The sequence below is a fragment of the Bubalus kerabau genome, chromosome 11, assembly GCF_029407905.1.
Source record: "Bubalus kerabau isolate K-KA32 ecotype Philippines breed swamp buffalo chromosome 11, PCC_UOA_SB_1v2, whole genome shotgun sequence".
NCBI lineage: Eukaryota > Metazoa > Chordata > Mammalia > Artiodactyla > Bovidae > Bubalus > Bubalus kerabau.
This window is the reverse complement of record NC_073634.1, coordinates 88,007,843-88,024,059: the sequence shown is the minus strand read 5'-3', so window position 1 is coordinate 88,024,059 and position 16,217 is coordinate 88,007,843. Positions and strand designations below refer to the sequence as shown.

Below are 16,217 nucleotides of genomic sequence, written 5' to 3'. Positions count from 1 at the left end.
ATCGAGTTGGTGAAGTCATCCAATCATCTCATCCTCTGTCATCCCCTTCTCCTCCTGCCTTCAATCTTTCCCAGCTTAGGGTCTTTTCCAATGAGTCAGTTCTTCGCATCAGGTGGCCAAAATATTGGACTTTCAGCTTCAGCATCAGTCCTTCCAGTGAATATTCAGGACTGATTTCCTTTAGGATGGATTGGTTCGATCTCCTTGCAGTCCAAGGGACTCTCAAGAGTCTTCTCCAACACCATAGTTCAAAAGCATCAGTTCTTCGGCGCTCACCTTTCTTTATAGTCTAACTCTCAAATCTGTAAATGACTACTGGAAAAACCATAGCCTTGACTAGATGGACCTTTGTTGGCAAAGTAATGTCTCTGCTTTTTAATATGTTGTCTGTTGATTATGGCTTTTCTTCCAAGGAAGAAGTGTCTTTTAATTTCATGGCTGCAGTTATCATCTGCAGTGATTTTGGAGCCCAAGAAAATAAAGTCTCTCACTGTTTCCATTGTTTCCCCATCTATTTGCCATGAAGTGATGGGACCGGATGCCATGATCTTAGTTTTCTGAATGTTGAGTTTTAAGCCAACTTTTTCACTGTCCTTTTTCACTTTCATCAAGATGCTCTTTAGTTCTTCTTCACTTTCTGCCATAAGGGTGGTGTCATCTGCATGTCTGAGGTCATTGATATTTCTCCCAGTAATCTTGATTCCAGCTTGTGCTTCATCCAGCCTGGCATTCTCATGATATACTCTGCATATAAGTTAAATAAGCAAGGTGACAATATACAGCCTTGATGTACTCCTTTCCAGATCTGGAACCAGTCTGTTGTTCCATGTCCAGTTCTAACTGTTACTTCTTGACCTGCATGCAGATTTCTCAGGAGGCAGGTCAGGTGGTCTGGTATTCCCATCTCTTTAAGAATTTTCCACCATTTGTTTTAATCCACACAGTCAAAGGCTTTAGCATAGTAACTGTAGTTACAGAGGGAAATTAAAACATGGCGTTATGTCTCCAGGGCCTCCAAGTCTCCAGATGGAAGCATTCTCTGCCTACCCCTAGATTCCAGGGGATTGCTTGGGCATCTCAAGGTAGATCAAGATGGCAGGGGGCAGAGAGGCTGAGATTGCCATTGCCCAGCCCTGGAGCCATCATGCCAGAGGGAAGAATTCTTGAAGAATACCAGAAGTTGTACATATTCTCTCAACGTAGGCCCGCAGCTGCTAGCTTCCACCCCTTCCTACTAAACAGAATTTTATTTACCCCAAGAATCTGGCATCCTACCCTAGAGAACAGAAAGGCAGACAGCTTCTAAAAAGGCTCCTAATAATTCCTGGTCTTCACACCTGGTGGAATCCTCTCTTGTTCTGTGGGATGGCCTTGGTGACTTGCTCTTAACAAGCAGACTGTGGCAAAATGATGTCACTTCCAGGATTAGGCTACAAAAGACATGGACATTTGTCTGGCTTGTCCTCTCTCTGGGTCTTCTCTGGTGTTTGCTCTAATCATGCAAGATGCCATGCTGTCAGCTGCCCTTTGGAGAAGCTCATATGATTCAGACTGGAGGGTGGTTTCCAGTCAACATCCAGGGAGGAAATGAGACCCTCAGCCCAACAGCATTCAAGGACTTGAATCCTATCAATACCTAAAGGAGTGACCTTGGAAGCTGAAGCTTTGGGGGGCAATTTGTTATGCAGCAATGGTTGAATAATACAAGTATATAAAAAAGAAGTATATATATATATATAGTGCTCTTCCTATTACACCATGTGATTTCTGGCTAATGAGGATCTTTCATCTTGAGGCTAGGGCAACATCCGGTCAGTGGCATGAAGTCCTAGCACTTAGCTCAGCAGTCACATTCCCCCACTGTCTGACAGTAACCTTGTCTCCCAGTTGTCCTCTGTATCCATAGGGGATTGGTTCCAAGACACCTCCCCAACTGCCCTTCAGATACCAAAATCCACAGATGCTCCATATATACATATAGTTTTTTTAAATTTGCATATAACCTATGAACATCTTCCTGTATACTTTAAATTATCTTTAGATTACTTGAAATACCTAATACAATGCACATGCTATGCAAATAGTTGCTGATGCAGGCAAATTCAAATTTTGCTTATTGGAACTTTCTGTATTTTTTTTTTTCTCAATTATTTTTGATCCACAGGTGATTGAATCCATGCATGTGGAACCTGTGGATATGGAGGGCTAACTGTACTGTGGTCAGGGATAGTCCTCACTACCTCCAGGCCCTACACAGAGCTTCATTCACCTGTCCACAGTTCTCACCACACCCTACAAGATCTGTTCTATGATGGTGCCATTTTAAGGAAGCAGAAACTGAGGTTTAGGGATACTCCGGAATTGACTGAAGGTCACAGAACTACTGAACTTCAGAAAAAGTGCACCATATACACTTTCCTGACCTCTTGAATGATGATTGGTTGACTTTTGTATCTCACTGTCTTCTAGATGCAGTTCCAGAGTCTGTCATGGGTCAAGGGCTGTGGTCTCTGAACAACTGTGTGGTTTAGAAAGCGGCTTACTTCCCTGTAGCAAAATACCCTAAAATCATATTTGCTAGCAGACTCTTTTATTATGCATATGAAGATAATGAAGACTGAGGCTTGATGCTTACCTCATATTTAGAACAAGGGACTGTATTTCTTCAACACTCCTCCAGTTTACACCCCACCCAGGATCATACACCATCCCTCAGGTCCACACGTACAGATGGACCCATTTTCTAAAGTGTTGGGTTCATGGCTAGGAGTTACCTATTCAGTGAAGAACAAGTCTCAATCTTTCTGAGATCTGGAAAAAAATGTAAAAGATATAAAATTTCATGTTCTCCCAAGGGATACAAATTAGATATATGGGAAAAATACTATGAAATCAGTTATTTGTTCATAGTTTTAACACTCAAAGCACTCTTGTATATTTGAATGTGAATTACACAGATATGAATGGGACATATCATTCATTCCATCTATCGCTCACTGAACAGATTGCCCACATAGCACTGAGTTTCCATACTGCGCATGCTCTGCTCCAAGCCCATCTGAGGATCCAAGGCTCACAAGGTGGAAACCACTATAATATAGATATTGCCTTTTTATTTAAATGCACTTTCCTGGTTTGCAACTATCCAGTGAAACCATCAAACAAAATTCTAGGTATTTGGACACAGAAGGAAATAGAGGAGAGGAAAGGAAAGGACGCAAGGACAAGGCAGAGGAGAAGGCAGTGGCGGGAAGGAGAGCTGTGCTATAAAATATCAGAAGTACTGGGTTTGTGGAATTTCACTGATGGACCAGTGGTTAAGAACACCTGCCTTGCAATGTAGAGGACACGGGTTCAATCCCTGGTCTGGGAACTAAGATCCCACATGCGCCACAGTGAACAACCCCTCGACGAAGATCTTGTGTGCCACAGCTAAAAGACCTGACGGACACAGACAAATAAACAGTACTGGGTTTGTGCTCATGAGCTAATTTCTTTGAGACTCAGTTTCTTCTGCTGAGGTTTGTAATGAAATCTCCTTTATGGAGCTATCGTGAGGATTAAATGGCACAAAATACATAAGAATGCTTTGCAAATTGGTGAGGCTATGGCACATATTCTTAATAGACCTTAATCTGAGCAATCAGGGCTGACCAAGGTCATGTGACTAATTGGCCAAGTTGGGGCCCAAATGGGATAAAAGCTCAATGTGTCCTTGTTCAGACCCTGGTCTACTGGTGACCAGCTTGTTTTTCCCAAACCGAAGGTGGGCTTTTAAAAGCTGAAGAGGGATGTAAATGATCATTCAGTTCAGCCTATTCCCTTTGTAAGGAGGGTATCGGTTACCTCCACTCCACGAATGGTAGGGGACTGAAGTGTCATTCAAAGGCCTAAAACTCAGAAACAGAGTGTGGTGCGGGGGTAGGGGTGGGGGCGAAGGGTGGGAAATCTTCTCCCTCGACATTTGTCTGTGTGCCAGGTATGGAAACACACACTAGACTTACCAGAACACCCTTCAAACGGAATCTATTTTTACAGTAACCTAGCACTGTGCTGCTGCTAAGTTGCTTCAGTCGTGTCCGACTCTGTGCGACCCCATAGACAGAAGCCCACCAGGCTCCCCCGTCCTTGGGGTTCTCCAGGCAAGAACACTGGAGTGGGTCGCCATTTCCTTCTCCAATGCATGAAAAGTGAGAAGTGAAAGGGAAGTTACTCAGTCGTGTCCGACTCTTAGCGACCCCATGGACTACAGCCTACCAGGCTGCTCCATCCATGGGATTTTCCAGGCAAGAGTACTGGAGTGGGGTGCCATTGCCTTCTAGATAAATGTAAATTTGTAGCACTTGCTGGACTAGCTGGATTATTTTTACCAGTTTTCACTTCATTTTATTAGCTGCTCTGCAATATATAACAGGATGGCAGGCAATTTGCAATATTCAGAAAATTCCCATATACTAGGTATCCCATTCTCCTCTAATTTAATTTAAAAGCAACAACAGCAACAAAATTCTCCTATATTCATTTCACTTGTAAGCACTCAACAACTATTCCTTTGGTCCGGAAGAAAAACAACAAAACCAGGACATGGGGAAAAAAAATTGTTTCAACATGCCAATTTCTTTTGTATTTATACACTGGACTTCTGCTAGTAGACCATTTATCCAAAGAAGAAAACAGACCCCTTACCTTGCCATGGTAAAACAAACAATTACAAAGTCACTTTTTAATAGGTACTGCTAAGGAATCACCTTGGACATAAACCACCATTTTTCAAAGACAAACTGTTTAGAACAAATTGAGAAAAGAAATACTATTATGGAAGGATTGATTACAAGTGAGCCATTCAAGCCAAAGGTTTAGACATCTAAAATAGCCTGATGATGGGCAACGTGATGTACGTGAACCTTATACATTCCCCTGCCCCCTTCTTCCCTCACACACACAGATACACACACACACACACACACACACACACACACACGTGAGCAGCACAGCCATTGAGTAATGGGCCACCATGGAAAAAGGTAATGAGTTTTGCTGGGTCCTGGTCCTGGTTCCTTCATCTGAAAAGTGGGGGTAATAATATCTATTTTGATGGATTGTATAAGAAGCAGAGAGAAAGAAAGTGGCTGGTGTAGTGCTCAGAAGGCATAATTGAAGTATAATTATTATCAAAGTTAGTAAAAGAGAAGACTCTCAAAGTAATGGGGCAATTTATGACATGAAGCTTGGAAGCAATCCACAGGTTTCATACTAATGGAAATGCATCTCTCCATCATGCTGCTGCTGCTGCTGCTGCTAAGTCGCTTCAGTCGTGTCCGACTCTGTGCCACCCCATAGATGGCAGCCCACCAGGCTCCCCCATCCCTGGGATTCTCCAGGCAAGAACACTGGAGTGGGTTGCCATTTCCTTCTCCAATGCATGAAAGTGAAAAGTGAAAGTGAAGTCGCTCAGTCGTGTCCGACTCTTCACGACCCCATGGACTGGAGCCTACCAGGCTCCTCCGTCCATGGGAGATTCCAGGCAAGAGTACTGGAGTGGGGTGCCATTGCCCTCTTCATCATGACTGTATCCAGACCCCAGGGTCACAGTGAACTTGGCCAAATGCATCTCTGAGGATTGCAGCAGTGAAGCTGTGTACCCTCTCCCCTGGATCTCTCCCTTCCTCCTTGCACAAAGGAATGATGGAATCTCTTTCTAGAGTTAACTTAGAGGAGTAATTAGGGGCACTTACCTTCCTGGCGTCTGGTACTGACTCTGATGCCAGGTGATCTGCAGATACTGTCATCAGGAATATCTAGATTGCAACTTATGTCTTTACACCACAAACCTCCTCATTCTTGACCAACCATATCCACGCCACCTTGATTTTGAACATACCATTTGTAAAACCTGAGGCAGTCATAAAACCAGATAAGAGAAGTAGGGAACATGATATGAACAAGCTAGAAGGAACACCTTGGAAAGGAGTTAACTTCAGGGAAATACAGAGGTCCTAGTCATCAAGCAGGTGTCATAGACACAGAGGTAGAGTCCACAGAGTGGTGTGAGTGGCCAGTGGGCACGTAACCAAGAGGAGTGGGAGACGAAGTTGCTGGGAATTTCTTAGATTCCAACTCCCTTTATCTATGCCCAGGTTTTCAGGTATGGCCAAGAAGGTCATGTTTTGCACAATTCCAAGGGTGACACTCACAAAGACCTCAGAGGGGAATGGAACGTTCTGCATTTGTGCAGATCAGCATATGGTAGCCACATCTACAATTTGTCCTGGAAGCCTGTCACAGATTTTTGAGCCTAGGTATGATGTGAGAGTTAAGAAAGAAGACTATCATCATCCATGGTATATATCAGCCTTCAAGTGACATAGTAGTCTCAAGAGTTGTTATCTGATCAACAAACACATCACTTAGTTTAGGGCTTCACACTTAGTAGGTACCTACTGAACATTTACTAGATGAATGAACTAACGAGAGATGAAGTGAATTAAGGAGCAGTTACATGCATTTCAAGATAGAGGACATTCTGGAAAACATGCATAGCAGATTAGCAACCTATGGCAGCTGGATCTGACTGTTCCACAGAGTGGACTGGTTAATGTGTGCTGTGCTCAGTCGCTAAGTCATGTCCAGCTCTTTCCAACCCCATGGACTGTAGCCCGCCAGGCAAGAAGAATACTGGAGTGGGTTGCCATTTACTCCTCTAGGGGATCTTCCTGACTCAGGGATTGAACCTGTATCTCCTGCATTGGCAGGCAGATTCTTTACCACTGAGCCACATGGGAAGCCCAGGGACTGGTTACTATTCCTCTGTAATTATATAATCCCTAGTTTAATTGCCATATTATCTTTTATCATAGCTACATAATTTGTATTTAACCATACCTACAACCCCACTCCAGTACTCTTGCTTGGAAAATCTCATGGGCGGAGGAGCCTGGTAGGCTGCAGTCCATGGGGTCGCTAGGAGTCGGACACGACTGAGCGACTTCACTTTGACTTTTCACTTTCATGCATTGGAGAAGGAAATGGCAACCCACTCCAGTACTCTTGCCTGGAGAATCCCAGGGACGGGGGAGCCTGGTGGGCCGCCGTCTATGGAGTGGCACAGAGTTGGACACGACTGAAGCGACTTAGCAGCAGAAGCAGCAGCATACCTACAACTGTTACTTTAACAACTCCTATACATTTTATAGATATTTTAGGCATTTTGTTTATTATTATTATTATCATTGCATGTTGAATTGCTTTCTACGGACATATTCAAATAATGACAAATATACAAGACATTATGCTAGTTGCCTTATGTGCTGCTGTTCAGTCGCTAAGTTGTGACTCTTTGCAACCACAGGGACCGCAGCCTGCCAGGTTTCTCTGTCCATGGGATTTCCCATGGACAAGAATACGGGAGTGGGTTGCCATTTCCTTCTCCAAGAGATCGTCCCCACTGAGGGATCAAACTTCCATCTCCTGCATTGCAGGTAGATTCTTTACCACTGAGCCACCAGGGAAGCCCATTTTATAATTGAAGTATTTCAAATTCATCTAAGGTCATATACTTAAAAAGTGAATGAATGAAGATTCCCACAAAGATCTTCCTATTACATGTTTTGTTTTGTTTTGTTTTTTTCAATCTAAGAAGAATTACTGTGAATTCGGATAAAAAGATTTAAGGCACTAGGTATAAATTATGTAATTTATCCTGCACTACAGTAGTTTCCAAAGATCATGAATTTGGCCTTTAAGAATGGGCAGGACTGTGGCCATCATATAATTTCATCAGAAGTCATGAACGTACCATCAATCATGCATAGCATCTATTGCTGTGCTGTGCTTAAGTCACTCAGTCATGTCTGACTCTCTGCGACCCCATGGACTGTAGCTTGCTAGGCTCCTCTGTCCATAGGATTCTCCAGGCAAGAACAGTGGAGTGGGTGGCCTCTCCCTTCTCTGGTTCATCTTCCCGACCCAGGAATCCAACAAGGGTCTGCTGAATTGCAGGCGAATTCTTTATCAGCTGAGCTACCAGGGAAGCTCACAGCATCTGTGATGTACCACTATGTTGACCATTTTCTCAGTCTCTCCAAGTGACAGGGCTTTCTCTTTCCTTGGAAGCCCACTGATATTTACTTCATATGACCTCCACTATGATCTTTCTAGAACCCCAATCAACCATGTCAATTCCCCGTTTAATGGCAGCATTCATGCTACATCTCTTCTACTTTGGCTGGTCTGTCTCTCCCTTCTCATTCTAATCCCAGTTCACTTTGCCACATGCCTGGCTGCTGCTCCTAACCTGCCAGTACCAAAGCCATGGAGAGTCACTAGAAGTTTCAGAACATCCTACTTCTTTGCTTCTGTACATTCTTTCTCTCCACCAGAAATGCCAACGACAATCTCTTATTTATCTTATTGTATGACTCATAGAACTTTTTCAAGATCCATGAGGATAGGAGATAAATTCTTTAAAATCATTGTATCTCAAAACTCAGTATCTGGTGCATAGTAGGTTTCAATTAAATATTTGCTTTGGATAAATTCAAGGCGAAAAAAAATCACTTTTTCTGGAAAACTCCCTGAAGCCCAGGAAAAGCGGATGCCTTGATATCTAATAGCCACACTGTTATACAATGAAATGATGTATTTCCAAGTATTTCTCTGAAGCTGGACTCTGAGCTCCTGGGTGGCAGAGACTAAATCTTACTCATATTTGGATCCTTAACACCCATCCTAGGCTGGGCTTATAGTAAACCACCATAGATTTCCTGGAATTGAAAAATATAATTCTAAAGCAGTCACGTGAGCTGAGCTGGACGTTTGTTAGGCTTCTCATTTTACAGCTGAAAAAAGGGGTAGCCAGGGAGGAGAAAAAAAAATGTCTTGACTCAATTTTCATTGGAAATCAGAGCCCCAGACAGGGCTGGAACAGGGTCTCCTAAACTCCTAGTTATAAAGCACTGTTGGTGGCCACTGACAAGGGAGGCTAGTGCCTTTCTTTCCAACTCCTCAGCGGAGGAACAGAGGACTGTTCCCGAGATGAGCACCAGCAGGGGACCCTCGATGGGCCGAGATTCATGAATGGATCCTGCTCACCACTCGTGGTGACGGCCTGGGGGAACACACAAGTCGCCCTAGGGTGAGGGACTGAGTACCAGGAAGGTCTGCCAGAAGTCAGTTGGCGAGAGGGAGTCAGGAGACATGGGAGTACTTTTGGCCTGTCATACAGTCTGTGATCTCTTCTGCCAGCCTCCCAGGAATGGCTTATCTCTGGAGTTTGTGCATAATCATAAACTGCAAATATGCTCCAGTGGGCATAATCCTACAGAGCTCTCTTTTTTTGACTCAAAAGTGTCCTACCAAGGACTTCCCTGGTGGTCCAGTGGTTAAGAATCCGCCTTCCAATGCAGGGGATGGGTGGAGGGGATGGATCCCTGGTTGGGTGGGTGGGGAGGACTAAGATCCCACATGGTGCCACAACTAAGACCAGACACAACCAAGTAAATAAATATTTTTTTAAAAAGTGTCCTACCATGGGCAATACATGATATAGTCCGCTTTTCCTCCCAGACTAGAAAATATGCATGTGCCTGCTCAGTTGTGTCCAACTCTGTGTGACCCTATGGACTGCAGCCCACCAGACTTCTCTGTCCATGGGATTCTCCAGGCAAGAATACTGGAATGGGTTGCCATGTCCTCCTCCAGGAGATCTTCCCAGCCCAAGGATGGAACCCAAGCCTCTTAAGTCTAACCTGCATTGGCAGGCAGGTTCTTTACCACTAGAGCCCACTGGGAAGCCTGAAAATATGCATGCTGCTGCTGCTAAGTCACTTCAGTTGTGTCCGACTCTGTGCGACACCATAGACGGCAGCCCACCAGGCTCCCCTGTCCCTGGGATTCTCCAGGCAAGAACACTGGAGTGGGTTGCCATTTCCTTCTCCAATGCATGAAAGCGAAAAGTGAAAGTGAAGTCCCTCAGTCCTCTCTGACCCTCAATGACCCCTTGGACTGTAGCCTTCCAGGCTCCTCCGTCCATGGGATTTTCCAGGTAAGAGTACTGGAGTGGGGTGCCATTGCCTTCTCCGGAAAATATGCATACATGCGTATAAAAGTTCAGAGTATTCTAAACTCCCCTTTCTCAGCCCCTTGGGGTTTTTGGTTTTTTTTTTTTGGTCCCCAATCAGATTGCTTGGTTTACCAGGATACATTAGGTTAAGGCCTGACAGTACAGGCCTCTGTCCAAGTTCTAGCCTAAATCAAAGGACTGGCACCTCTTGCGGAAATTGGGAATAACTGGAGTGAACCTGTAGCCCTCACCTGATTCCCAGTGCCAAGTGCCTCTGTGGTCCACGTGTGTTGAGGGAGGAAGCATAAAGAGAATAAGAGAAAGGGACTCGGACTGAAGGAGCCCCAAGCTTAGCAGGAGGTGTACGCCAGCATTGTTTGCCTGGGCCAAAGCCCTCTGGGCATGTCTTGGGAGCGGAAGAATTAGTGATTACCTGCGGTCTGAGTTAAAAGATGTCTTTGAGCTGGTATTCGGCAGGCAGAAAAATACTAAAAGCCTTGATGGTAGGTGGAAGGTGGAGGAGGACACCAACTAAAAGCAAGCAATCCATTTCTTTTTATATGGGGAGGAGACTGTTGGAAAAAGATAATGAAACTGATTTTTGAAACTCGGTGCGGCACCCCGCATGGCAAGCACATCTTCCAAGGACAAGAGCAATGTGAGCAGCGGTGTCCGGACGCTCAGAGGATGCCCGGCTTGCTGGGGAGGAGCGCCCGGGAAGATGAACGAGTTAGGAAGTCCACTCGTCACTGATGGAGCTTCTTAGGGGACTTGGCGGCGGGGCAGGAGTCGCCCCGCCGCCCGCAGCAGGGTGCGCAGTCAGCCGGTGGTGGCGCCGGGACCGTCCCTCCCTGGTCGGGTGCGCTACCTCCCCTGCTCCGGGCCCCGGTTGGATAAAGTACTTTGTTTACCTCACCCGGGCTGAGCCATCCTGGGGGTGCAGGGGGAAGGCGAGCGCCCGCGCCCGGCGCCAGGAGCTGCAATGGCAGGGGCAGCCGCCTGCGGGCGCGGGGAGCTGCCCGAGGACTGGCAGCGGCGAGGCTGATTGATGGGCCTCCGGCTCAATGAGGGGGGGCCCCGGGCGGGGGCGGGGCGGGGCCGACGCTGAGCTCAGCCAGTCGCCGGTGCCGCCGGGTGGTGGGGGTGGGGGGGGCGGGGGAAGGGGGGCGGAGGCTCAGTGGAAATGTGTCGGTGACATTGAATGGGGAGACCGAGCGCGAGCGAGGCGCGCGCGCGCACACACACAGCCCCGCTCGCGCAGAGATCCCCGGCCACGTAAGTAACTATTAATACCGCCTCGCCGAGAGATGCGGGCGTGCTGAGCTCGGGGATTGGCCTCGGGCACCGTCGGCCGTCCCCTTCCATTTCCAATACACGTTTCTCTTACCTCCGGGTGCGGGGAAGAACAAAAATCAAAGAAGAAGAGAAGCCGTCAATTTTCTCCAAAACAACCCCGCCAGGCAGTTTGGGTTGAGGGTAGGGGGTGACGGAGCGGTGGCAAATTATTCCAAGGCGCGATCCAGTGAAAAGAGCAAGACAGGAGACGGCGTGGGTTGACTGGGCTGGGGGTGCATCCCTTTCCTGCGCCGGGAGGACCCCCGGAAGCTCGTGTCGGGGACACCGGAGACCATTGATCTACCCTCGTCCTCCCTGCGCGCACTTCTCGCTTTCTCCGGAGGCCGATCCAGAGCGCGAGGGAGCGGCGACGGCATGAGCCGGTGCTGACCTCCGCCCGGCGGGCCAAGCCGTGGGCTTTGTCGCGTACCTGCGCCCGGCCCGCAACTCCATGACCGGCTTTTGCAATCTTTTGTTGGCAGCGCTGACCGCTCTAAGTTAAATGCTCCCTTGCTATTCTTTTTTTTTTTTCTTTTTGTCTGTTTGTTTAAATTTTGGAGAGCTCTAGCGATCTTGGAAAAGCCTCAGACGCCATCTACAGTTAAAACGTAGGTAATTACCCTCTCCGGACCCTCTCCGACATCCTCCCCCCCCCCCGCCCCCCCGCCTTCCACGCCCCCCACCCTTTCCACCAAAAAAGGGGGTGCAGCGCGGATTCAGTCTGCGGTGCGGCGCGAGCCGGTACCCGGGCTTGTTTCCTTTTTCTTTTTGTTTGGTTTCTAACGCGCCGAGACCAAGCGGCGGCCGTGTGCGCTCCCCGAAGACTGCACAAAGTACAGCGAGGCTCCTCCGCCCCGTCTGCTTCGGGAGCCTGCGTGGGGACTGCTTTGGGAGCCCCAGGGCTGCAGCTCCCCACCTTAGCAATCCGGTTACAAGTCCAGATCCACGTTGGAAAAGGAGCGAGAGAGAGAGAAACTAAAAGTGCGAAGATTCTGCAAATCGCTGGCGGCTTTGGGGGTAACAAAAGGACCCGAGTTGCCGCCGACCGAGGACCCCCCGGGAATCGGGCTCGGAGCAGACGAGGTGCCCGGCGTCTCCCTTTTGGGGGGCTTCTAACTCTTTCTCCACGTAGTCCCCTTCCCGTCCCTCCCCTCTCGATCCCTTTTAACATCCGTGGCACGGAGGCGCCTGCAGCCGCACTCGCCCGCGACTCATCTCTCCAGCGGTTTTTTTTTGTTTGTCGAGTGCGATCCCCACACTCATGAACATACACAGGTCTACCCCCATCACAATAGCAAGATATGGGAGATCGCGGAACAAAACCCAGGATTTCGAGGAGTTGTCGTCTATAAGGTCCGCCGAACCCAGCCAGAGTTTCAGCCCGAACCTCGGCTCCCCGAGCCCGCCTGAGACTCCGAACTTGTCGCATTGCGTTTCTTGCATTGGGAAATACTTATTGTTGGAACCCCTGGAGGGAGACCACGTTTTTCGGGCCGTGCATCTGCACAGTGGAGAGGAGCTGGTGTGCAAGGTAAAGAGCCCGGGGTTTGCTTTTGGCTGTTTTGTCTTTTGAAAAGATGCCCCGGCCTTTGGGAGGGGGCGGGAGGTTACCGAGCCCTGCGGTCCGGGGGAGGGAGATTCGCCTGGTTAATTATCCGTGGGCTCGTTAAATGGGGTTCTGAATTTATTTGTTCGCATTCGACTAGTCGCGAAGTTTTTAGAGCGTTGCAGACAATGGGGCGGGCTGCGGCGGGGGCGTTCTGGGGAGAGAGCCCGCCGCGGAGAAGGCGGCGGGACTGAGCGGGGGCCATGGCCATGCGTGGTCCCTTCTGCTCGTGGAGCCCCTCTGCGTTACGCTGGGTCCCGCGGCCCGGGGATTTCTCCCTGGGTCCAGCCCCCTCCTCTTCCAACACCGAGGAGGGAATCCCCCCGCTAATTTCTAGGCGCTGATGCCTCGCTTCCTTTGCAGCCATTGTTCTCGGCAGCGTGCAGGTGTGGAACCTTTGTTCCGTAGGTGCCCTTTAAAAGAGACGCACAAAGGTGTCCCCTCTGGCTGAGCCCAGGGGCCCAGCGTGGGGAAGGAGTTTACAAAAGCCTCCTTCTGCCTGGAGCCTTGAAAGGAAGGTTGGGGGCGGAAATCAAAGCCACCAGTGCACCTCTGGGTGTTGGAAATTGTGAATCCTTTGGGTCTTTTTCTCTTGTCTCCGTTTCTTCTCATCTCCAGCTTTCCGTGCCTGAACCACCCCCCACTTTGCCCCCACTACCTACCCCCCAACCCGCCCAACATACACCTTTGCCCTTAGGGTTTAGAGGCCAGCATTTTGGAGCCTCGGGGATTCACAGTGCTCATACAGAGATGTGTACTTCAGTTTCCTTTTCGTCTTTGACCCTGAACTGGTTTGTGTCTTTGTGTGCGTTCACAGGGCTCCAAGACAAGGGGATGAGCAGGGGAATAGTTGCAAAAAAAAAAAAAAAAATATATATATATATATATATATATATATATATATATGAAGATGGTAGAGCAGGCTACCCAGGAATGGGACATAGATGAAGAATTCATTGTCACTTAATTTTAGCTTAGCTCAGTGTTGGTTTTGTTTGGGGAGGGGTTAAGGAGATAGTTAGAAGTGGGGACACCCCCCCCCCTTTGAAACGGGCACTCTGCATAACTGCTACAAATAATGCATCACACTTTTACCATCAACCATAGGCTGCTTTGTGAACTTGCTTTCTTTCACAGGGGACTGGAGTATTTCATTGTGAAAAATGGGTTTTGTGGAGGGTCTCCAGTCTGTTGTGCAGTTGTTCAGTTGAGACCTCAGGGGGAAATCAGAGACTCTTTAAATACTGCTCTCTGCTTGGACTGAGCATTTGGTGTTTTGCACCTTCTCCAAGTTATTGAGACTCAGAGCAGCTATTCCCAGTTAACCAAAATTCAGTAAGCTATTCAGAGCTGGGTTGAATTCTCAGAAGACCTACAACGTTGTACAATAGGGTAGTCATCCTCTGAAATGAATGAATTCCACAGAGCTGCCACTCTCATATGAAATATGCACAATCACCCAGCAGTGTGTTTTCACTCCTTTTGCTCAACTTCAGTAGAGCATTTTAATATTTTTCAAAGGCTGGAGATGCTTTTAAGTAAAAAGAGTCTGCCGCCAAATTCTGCAGGAACATCTTGCCCTGTTATTTCTTTGTTTAAAGACAGAGGTGACTCTGGCCCCTGCTGTTTCTTTCTCCCTTCAGATTTTTTCAAGACATATTTCACTTTATACTGACCTTACAGTGTCATTCGTAGACTTGCTCTCTGGCCTGAAACTGTGCTTAATCTGCTGGTTTAGTTATTGCAAAGATTGAATCAGCCCCTCACCAATTACTGTGCTGCTGCAAGTGGATTTAAGTGCAGTATCATTGTTCTGCTTGACAGAGGTCATCCCTTTAAGACACAGCCACTCTGTTTGCCTGCCTTTTCACCAGAGGTGATGTGGGTGACTTTTTATGCAAGCGTAGTTGTATAGTTGTATATATCCTAGGAAGCTCCAAGTGGTTTTTAAAAGGCTGCTTCTATGAACTACCCTCATAGATACACTGTGGACTCTTGGCTTACTGCAGGCTCAGTGAAGTCTACACATTGAATCCAGTTCCTTTTGACATCTTAGAATGTAGAGTTCCTGTCTCCTAGCTTTGTGTTGACCCAGGAAAAAAGTCTTTGTAACAATAGATCCAGTGCAAAGATGCCACTCACAGGAACTCTATGGAATTCTATAGGACATTATTTTGGGAGAGAGAGAGACTGGAGCGTCATTTAACCAAAATAATCATGCCTGTTTATTATCTTCCTGTGTCTGTGTTAAGCTAGGCAGATGAAAGAAGGGGACTTTAGGGTGTCCTTAGCTTATCGTTTTCATGGAAATGCTTGTAGTCACTGTGCAGATTGACATAATTACTATCTTGGCAAAATGGGCACTTTTTTTTTTTTTTGCAAATACTATGAATGATGGCCTAATCTCACTGCCTTATCTGATCTGTCACATTATATAACTAAGGATCTAAATTAAACATTTAAAAGAGGCTGGCACTGAGGCTTATGGCTTGATTTTGCACTTGAAGGTGATGGTTTAAATACCAATCCAAGCTCATAAATGCCTGTTACAGCTAGTAATAAAAGTTTGGTTCCTACCCATTTGGGAAAACATAAGTACTTGCTTTATTTTGCATACTATGTCCACCATCTTGAAATTTGGTCTCTCCTACAAAGGGTATTGCTACATTTTGAAGGTGCCATGAATATGTTTGACTTTTAATTTTAATGTTCATTCAGTTTTCAGTGGAACAGGATAATAGACTAAGGGTACTGAGCAAAAAAAAAAAAAAAAAAAATCAGCTTTTTTTTTAAAAAAAGTGCAACTCAAAGCAGGAAATCTGTTATAAATAATCATTACCCCATGAGCATTGGCTACAAAGCCTGCAGCCTGGTGCTTCAGATCCTAGCGTCCTCCTTATATAACGCAGTGTTTACATTAGTCACTGCAAAGCCTTTATTACTCTGGGAAATTTCTGAGGCTTTCCTGGGTTTCTGCAGTCTGGGTGTTAAAGTTGACTCAAGCATTTCAGATGCCTAATTGAACGGACCTCTGAGGTCACTGCTGGCAGGTCATCATTTGACAGTATCAGGGTGTGATTTGTGGTCTCTGGGGACACGGAAGTATTCATTCTTAAATTCTAGGTTATAGTGGCAGCAGCTGCGCTGCTTTCCTGAGATGCCTCATTATGGTTCATTCACAATGTTACTTTGCTTCCTCGCCTGCGTTTGCACCAG

At 46.9% G+C, this 16,217-nt stretch overlaps 1 protein-coding gene across 1 annotated transcript in view; it reads left to right on the top strand.

The window, feature by feature from the left end:
- Positions 1-12,047: 12,047 nt before the first annotated feature.
- The window catches only part of TRIB2 (tribbles pseudokinase 2), a 29,686-nt gene continuing 25,516 nt past the window's right edge, over positions 12,048-16,217 (top strand). Inside the window, exon 1 of the mRNA XM_055540904.1 lies at positions 12,048-12,926. Within this exon, the coding sequence (XP_055396879.1) occupies positions 12,657-12,926 (270 nt within the window). The 5' untranslated portion in view covers positions 12,048-12,656. The remainder of the gene's footprint in view (positions 12,927-16,217) is intronic.